General features: G+C 35.4%; 1 protein-coding gene across 3 annotated transcripts; it reads left to right on the plus strand.

The window, feature by feature from the left end:
- The first annotated feature begins 1327 nt into the window (after positions 1 to 1327).
- Positions 1328 to 7203, plus strand: LOC104217531 (uncharacterized). 3 transcript variants are annotated; one of them, XM_070160398.1, is made up of 8 exons: positions 1328 to 2829; positions 3156 to 3945; positions 4022 to 4262; positions 4364 to 4568; positions 4697 to 4760; positions 4863 to 4967; positions 6555 to 6947; positions 7068 to 7203. In XM_070160398.1, exons 5-8 carry the CDS (start codon positions 4722 to 4724, stop codon positions 7113 to 7115), a joined length of 585 nt encoding a protein of 194 aa, XP_070016499.1. In that variant the 5' UTR covers positions 1328 to 2829; positions 3156 to 3945; positions 4022 to 4262; positions 4364 to 4568; positions 4697 to 4721; the 3' UTR covers positions 7116 to 7203. The 3 variants fall into 3 exon arrangements, with proteins under 3 accessions (XP_070016499.1, XP_009766109.1, XP_070016500.1); XM_009767807.2 differs by having other exon boundaries at positions 1328 to 3945; XM_070160399.1 differs by having other exon boundaries at positions 1328 to 3942.
- Positions 7204 to 8588: the final 1385 nt, after the last annotated feature.

The raw sequence follows: 8588 nt of genomic DNA on the forward strand, positions 1-8588 counted from the left end.
GATTGGTTATTTAATGTGTCCCTTCTAAGGAACCATATTGTATTATATGTGGATCGAGAATTTGTCCTCTAGTTTTGAATAGAGAAGTGAACGTGAGTAAGTAGAAATTATGCTTCGGAATTTGTATTGTACTATTACCTGGAGTATTGGAGCAAGTTTTAAAGTATAAACATATTTATTTTTTATTATTATCAGGTGGTGCACATGCAACTAAAGAAGATATTGGACTAACAAATTTTAAGGAACCAAGAGATATTGAACATGTATCTTTGTAACTTTGTTTATTTATATATGCTCTGGAATTGTTTATCTACATATCTTTATATAACCTGTGGAACCAAGAGAATTGTTGGGTAAGGGCTCTCAGTTGTCTTGTTAGAGTTCATTTCTTGTCAGATTTTGTTATCAGAGGAGGGTTATGAATGCCGATTTGAAAATATTATCTAGAAAACGTGATATACCTTGAGAACTTCATCTGTTAATCTGTTTTTTGACTTTGTGTTGGGATTTTGTGGTCATTTATCATGCGTTGCTTGTTTTATCTTTAGCTCCTTGAAGGGTTGTTACTTATTAGTTATTATTAAAGATTTGTATATTGTCTGTCCTAATCCTGATGAAATTTCATTTTAATTGTAAGATAGAACTGGAAGAGGGACAAAAAGTATGGTAGCCCTAGAGTTACTTGTATGATTTAGGTATAGATGCCAATGTGTGGATGAACCAGCTTCCCCTTGTGTTCTGTATTCATATATGTTACATGGATCCTCTATCTTTGAGCCATCTTTGCTATGGGCGTAGACTTAATTTATTACATATACTTGCTCTCGACATGCTTTTAGAATAATAATCTATGAAACGATTTTCACTAGTCTTTAAAATATTGTCAAGCCTTTGGACATAAACTGTTGCAATCCTTAGTTAGGACAACTGAGTGGAACATGAAGATGTTTGTTTACGAGGTATTTAATTTGCTCCTTAGCAACACCAGCTGGAGCATTGGAGATTGAACATACAACCTTTTTTTAGTATCAAACTCCACATGTTGCAGCATTGAGATGTTTGAATTTGTCTAGTTGTGGTATCCCAATGATGCTAACTGAAAGTTTATAAGCCTATTATAACAAAGTTCAGCCATCTGTGTTATAGAGTAGGTCCTGGCAACTAAAAGCAACTCACATGGTCTACTCCACAACTTTGGATACAACTAATATCTGTCAACTTTAAGAATTGATAAATCAATTTCAGTACCCTATGCAAATTTAAGATTACCAAGAGGTAGAACATAAGCCAAAATTCTAAAAATTGCTTCCTATTCTTTCGGGCTAAGTCCAACAATTTCCATAACCTTCTGATATCAAGAGAATCATGAGTATCAATAACGCTAACTAGTTTATACCAATAAGATTGATTGAGATAGGGAAAAGATTCAGCATCCTCCTGGATCAATCATATTGGTCTCCAAATCTTTCAAAATTACTTCAGCACTTTGAGTTCCCACAGTACCTTGTTCCACAGATTGCTTATTGTTGGCATCCTCTACAGTTATGCTTAGGCCCTGCTCTTCAGAGTTCTTTTTTGCATTGGCCTTGCAGGAAGTATTTGTTGCCACTATGTTGCCAACAAAGGCTCTTTGTACCCATTGAGAAGTAGTTTCCTTATGGCCGAATACATATGGAGACACTTAAAGTTGGCACGATTTTTCATTTAGACACTTGAACTTAGGGGTATTTCTAATGAGCACGTGCATTACACAAACTTTGTTCCAATTAGACACTTTTTGCTGAGTTGGCACATAGAGTGAGTTTCACCCCATATAGGCGCGTGAAGAGCCCAAAAACAGATTTTTTTCTTCTTTTTTTGTCTTTTTTATTTCCTTCTTCTTCTTCTTCTTGTTTATGTCCACCACCATTTCCACCATTGCCTCCTCCACTTTCTCATCTTCTTCTTGTGATCATAATCCTTTCCTTAGCATCTGCTTCACACAACAAGAATATCGCCCCATTTATTTGGCTGTTGCAGCCTTAGAGTATTTCAACAAAAAAGGATAGGATATGGATTGGAGTATTTCAACACAATCCATTTGGCTGAAAATTTCATCGCCACCAACTGCTCCGCCACCCTCCTCTCTAACCCCATCGCCGAACCCTTCTTCTTCACCCCATTCATCTCCAGACGTCACTCATATTCAGGAGCATCCCCCTAGTGATTAAAATTAAAATGAGTCTGAGTTCTTCATTTCAAATCGAAACACCATTAATGGGTTCTTAAAAAGCTTGAAGGTTTAAAATGGGTTACTTGATTTGATGAAAGATTATGAAATTAATGTTGGGGTTGCCTTCGGGTCGTCTCGGAGAATCTTCAGATCAAGTTATAACAAATTTGGAGGAGTTTCTCTTAAAAGTTTGGATTAAAATCTTGGTTGGAACAAGAACACACATGAAGATAGTGAAGAACACCAAGAACACACATTAAATAGATTTAACATAGTTTTTCCTTCTTTTTTTTAACTCAAAAAGATATATGTCCTCATTTTATTCGTCATTCGACACATCAGCAGCGGGTGTATTGCACACACTTTGTAAGTTTCAGTGATAGTCAAAAGAGTATCTAATTGGAACAAAGTTCGTATAATGCACGTGCTCATTAGGAATACCCCTAAGTTCATGTGTCTAAATGAAAAATCGTGCCAACTTTAAGTGTTTCCCTATGTATTCACTTTTCCTTATTTAATTGTTCATATGCCCTTATTTCCTTTGGTTCTATTTCCTTACTCACCTGTTCTGCATTATTATCTATTGTAGGGTTAATCATTAGAGCCACATAATTGAGGTTGTTTCCTGTTCCTTCTGTATTCCCATTGTTTTTCTTTTCATTGCCAGCCCCAGGAGACTTGAGATTATTAGCAGTAGGAGTAGCCTTATCAAGTTGAACCACTTCCTGTACTTCTGCTACAATTGCTAATTGCTTATCATGTACTGACTTTTGAGCCTCAACATTATTATCATTCAAGTGATTCTGTTTTTCAGCATTCTCCATAGCTTCTTCAACCTCTAACATTACAAATTTGTTTCCAACTTGTACCTGATGCCTCTCACATATTGTTATATATTCATACTAGTTGTTAGGCTAAAGTAATTTAATTTTTTTGTATGTAGGATGAATCAAGCGGCAACTTTTAAGAGAAAAGTTCCGAATCCAAACAAACTCAAAGTCCAATGAAGAATATAGGTTTCGATTTCCAATACCGATCAAGTGCCGAACTAGCCAAAAAATTTCAGATTAAGAGAGAAAAGCTTACAAGTGATTGCAACGATAAAGCTGCTAAAGAGCAGGCATTACTTGGAGTTAAAAGGAAGAATTATATGCCTGCAACATTAGAAGGACAAAGTAGATAGAGGTTAACTCAATCGGATGTGTCAGTTCAAAAGTTAGGAAGGAATAGATTACCGGTGTACAAATCAATCCAATCGTCTTCAAGGGAAGATCTGAACACTTCACATAATATTGCAAGTAAAGGACAAATTAAACAAAGGTCAATGCAATTGGAGGAGCCCATTCAAAAGCAAGGAATGAGTAAATTACCTGTGCCCACATCCATGATCCAATCATCTGCAAAGGTAGATCCTAACACTTTACATGTGATTAGAAGAACACAAGGTGAAGGAGAGAAACAATTTAATATTCAAGAGCTACAAAATTGCAAAAAGGTAAAGACAAACTCAGTCCTACCGTCAACGAGTGTTAATAAGTTTCTAAAAAAATATGGGATACAAGTCGCTGGTGAAAAACATCCTGATAATCACCCAGAAAATGAAGTCAGATTTATGTCCTCTCCTATTATTGATGAGCATGAAATAGAATTGGATAATTTTGCTGCACAAGATGAAGTTGGTGACGATGAATTTATTGGAGATGAGGATATGAACATCGATGGTGCTGCAGGTGGTATGTCTTAAACCTTATAATTATTTTACATATTTTGATTTTTTCTTCTTATGTCTTGCTTGTTCTATCAATCTAGGGACATCAGAGAAGAAAAGAGTTAGAGGAAAAACAACATGCAAGAATATTCGTGCAAGAAGTTTTGAAGAAAGAGAGGAGGTGACATTTGGTAAAGTGTTGGACCAACTGACAAGAGAGTGTCTGATTTGACCAACTTTTTAGGAACAATTGCAAGGAATCCAAGATTTATCCCCTTGGTGCATACTAGTTGGCATGTTGTGTCAAAGGATATTAAGCAACGAATGTGGGAATATGTCAATGTAAGAATAATAAATTTTTCAATTATATATTTTTTGTATTTTTCCTTCTAAGAAAAGATATATCTCTCTGTGTGTGTGTGTGTGTGTATTGTTTTGCATAGTCCAAGTTCTTAATTCCAGTTGAAGGAGAGAAGTGGGTAATGACTGATCTTCGTGATGCTTGGAAGCGACACAAGAGGAATATTAAGAAGAAATATTTTGATAAAAATGCTACTATTGAACAAATGCTACAAAATCGTCCCAAATGAGATACTTGAAGTTCAGTTCCGTCAATTGATTGAGTATTGGGATGACGAAGATGTCGAAGTAAGATTAAACCGTGCATTTCTACATTTTCTACTTATTGTTGCAGTACATATTTTTCCCTTTTTGATTTATTAATTAATATGCTTCCTTTGTTGTTATTCTATGTGGCAATTGAATTCTGAAAACAGGAAAAAATAAAAGTGGAGGCATCGAATGGGACCTATTAATTTTGCAAGAGTGCGTGTGGCATTGGTAATATTTAGTCGACACTTTGTAATCTTACTTTTATTTATTTTTGTACTTTGTCGGAAAAAAGTGATATCTTTTTTATATCTTTTTTGATGTAATTTGTAGCGCGCAACCAAAGAGAACAACGAGGAACCATCAAAGTCTGAAATGTTTATTACAACTCGTACAAAGAAAGGGAAGGAAGTTCATACAGATACTCAAGTTGCAATAGTAAGTCTGCAATTTAAGTCTTATTATTGTATTTTTTCTCTTTAATGAATGTGTTTCTTTAGCTGAAGGAAGTCCATACGCATATCTGTAGTTTCTTTTGGAAAATATTGACCTTTAGCTTATTGTTCATGAATAGAGCAATGTAAATTTATTTTTAAATTGTTCATTATCCGACCCATTTTTTAATTGATAATATGAGTGGATAACTGTTTTCTTATAACTATTTTGCCATCTCTAGATTTGACCAAAAGAAATGCTTCCAGGAAGTGAAATTACTTTGTTCGTTCAATAGAATTATTAGTCGGTGCTTATGAGCTGACTATTAGTTATTTTACGTTATAATGTGTATGAATCAATTTTTCGCAACTGCCAAAAATTTGAAAATTAGTTGAAAGCATATGCACTGCAAAGGTTCCAAAGAAAAGTAAATAAAGGTGAACTTAATTCCAATTTTCAGCTCTCTGATTGTTTCAGCAATTTCATTGATCAACCAAATAATCAAGCGTGCTAAAAGTCTAATGAACTAACAAACATTCTGTAAATTACATCCAGTGTTCATATCATCCATGCAATGCTAAGAGGTAGTATTATTCGTGTGGCAAATGAGACACCTCTTTGGAATATAAAAAGTTGCATAAATTAGTTATAGTTGAATTACCATAGACGAACAATATTGAGAATGAGAAATATTTGTTGCTGCATCTTACCATCTTTTACTGTTGGTGAATTAATTCCAGTACACATTTCATGTGCAAGTGCACCAGAAAAAATTGTAGTGATAATATCCTTTGATTGATTTAATGGACTACCAGCATTCTTCTTTTGATTTTGCCCACTGCCTGGAGAGTTCCCTTGCTTATTTCATGAGCTTGCACTTATGTCCTTAAGCTGCAAACTCCCCACAGCATGATCATGCTCTATATTCAAAACATCAAAGGTGTTTGAGCAGTTGATTTTCCTTGAATCCTCACATAGTGCACCTGTAAAGATTTCTGCGATAATCTGAGTTCATGGTCTGGATTTTTCTTTTTGTTAAGTGATGGATGAGATCGAGTTACCTCTATCCACTCTCGATCATTTAATTGATTCACAGGTTGAGAACCTGATTCTAACAGATGCGTGGCCTCATTCTCATGCACAGCAGATTTGTGCACATCAGTAGCAGCTGCAACTCCAAAACTTGACGCAACTGTAGCACCTTTTGTAGCACTAGGAATATTAGCTGGATTTTCACCCTTAGTTTTCTCAACTAGCTGCACCTCAAGACTCCTCTGCTCCCTGCTACATCATTTTCACGACCTGATGCAACAGTAGGAACAACTCCCCTTGTACCATCATCAGCTTGGCCTGCAACATTATGTGTAATCCCAGAAGACTTAGGATTAACATGCACAAATCAGTTCTGTTTGTTTGAAACTTCATATTAAATTGGTTACGATCCTTGTCGCTGAAAACTCTATTGACATTCTTGGCTAAATTTTGAGGTCTGCTAAACTTTTTCTTAATCTAACTTGACTTGTTGAAAGTTATTTTAGTGTTCGTTCTATCTTGACTTGTAAGTGATGTGCAATAATATTTTTTTGACAGTCTGAACTTCAGAATCGTCAAAGTTCCGGAGAAACAGCAGATGATGCATTTAGGGCTGTATTTGGAAAGAAGCAGCCTGGTCGGGTTAGATGCTATGGTAGATCGGTGACGACAAGCTCTCTGAAAAAAGATGAAGAAATCACCAAGCTTAAACAAAAGCATGCCAATGAAATAACTTCTCTCAAGAAAGAAATGAAGGAAATGATGAGAGAAGAAATGCGATGTTTTTTTAGTCAATTTGTGAAAAACAACGCTGGACTGGATTTTCATGATATACAAGGGTGTGTTGGATCTAATATTCCTTCACCAGTTGATGCAAGTAGTGCACGAGCTATGAGAGGCCAAAATTTACCACATTATTCTGGCTCAACTCACGCCCCAAGTCTTGAAAAGGTACTTATATTTCCCAATTCCAAAAACTACCTCAATCTTAACTTACAAGTAATGCTTTCTAACTAGTGTATACTATATATATGTTTCTTCCTAATTTTTAATTTCATTTTGAATGTGTAGGAAAATACGGGTGATGCAATTGGATATGGTGGTCACAAATCAATTTGATTCATTAAAGTGAATAGTGAAAACCTTTTGAACAATTGGGATGTTTATTTTTATTGATTCTATAAATATGAATACATTTGGTTTTGTAGAGGTTTGCTAGTGAACTCTTGAACCAACAGTGCTTTATTACTATAGACAGTACACAAAGTATGTTTCTTTGTTGAAATTTATTTTAAGTATATGCATTTGAATTATTTTTATTCTATTACTTATTATCTATATATATATATATATATATATGTGTGTGTGTGTGTGTGTGTGAGCGAGAGAGAGAGAGAGAGAACAGAATTTGATGCAAACAAATATAGTTTTTTAACCACAAAATTGTGGCTAATATAAGTATTTGAAAAATAACTTTGTAGTGTAGACAAAATCACCACGCTTAAAAAGTGTGGCCATAGGGATTGTCAATCTGGCATTATTAATGATAAATGTTGCTCTAGAAGCCATACTTTGTAAGCGTAGCCTATAACGTGACAAAGATCACGCTTCATAAGTGTAGCCTTATGTCATAAAAGCGTGGCTATATGAGAAAATATAAGTGTGGCATTTGTACTGTATCGGCCACACTTTTAAAGCGTGGCTTTTAAGGCAACACCTATAAAGCGTGGCCAATAGTCAAAGGTTACGGTACTTTAGGCCACCCCCCAAAAAGCATTGCCTAAAGTCGTAAAGTGTTGCCTTTGCCCAAATGCTACACTTCTTGGCATCTTAGGCCACACTTCTCAGGGGTGGTTGTAGGCCTAAAATGCTGTAGTGTAAGTCTATTCCGCCACCTGACATTTTGGACAATATCCTGAGATATTTTCTGGAGGATTTGGGTCCAACTAAGTTTCAGGTAATTGACAACACGCAAAGTATTTTATGTAATTTACTCCACTGACTTTTGGATTTTGGTTACTCCTATAATTTAGAATCTGTCATTCAATTCATATCCGTTGCAACATTACTAAAGTAGAATATGTGGTGTGGTCTGGAAATGGTATTATGATTTTTTTGTGTGGAAAAAAAGCATCGCCTACACTGCAGTATTAAGCAATTCATCTGTTGAGACTTGAGACAACTCACCAAGAGCGTACGTAGCTTAAGGGGTACGGGTTCACGTGAACCCGTACTTTTTTCTTTAAATCATGTATAATAATATTATATTTTTTAAAAATTATTTAAATATATTTGTGTACGCTACTTATCGGGCGAATTGGGCGGTTATTTACTCTTAATGGTTTGGTTTATCGGTTATCGGCTTTTAAATGTATTAATCTGCTAGCCACCCGATAAGATATCGAGCAGATTGATATCGGTTTAGCTCTTATCGGGCGATTTATCGGCCAAATTCAATCTATATTGCGTGCATTACAGAGGGTGTGCTATCGCAACAAATATACTGAGTGGCAAGGTTTACACGTTCCACAAGCAGTTGAATTGTGTGAAGACATACGTTCTCTTCTAGTAGTTCCAAGTTAGCCTGATGGT

The sequence above is a fragment of the Nicotiana sylvestris genome, chromosome 10, assembly GCF_000393655.2.
Source record: "Nicotiana sylvestris chromosome 10, ASM39365v2, whole genome shotgun sequence".
Classification (NCBI taxonomy): domain Eukaryota; kingdom Viridiplantae; phylum Streptophyta; class Magnoliopsida; order Solanales; family Solanaceae; genus Nicotiana; species Nicotiana sylvestris.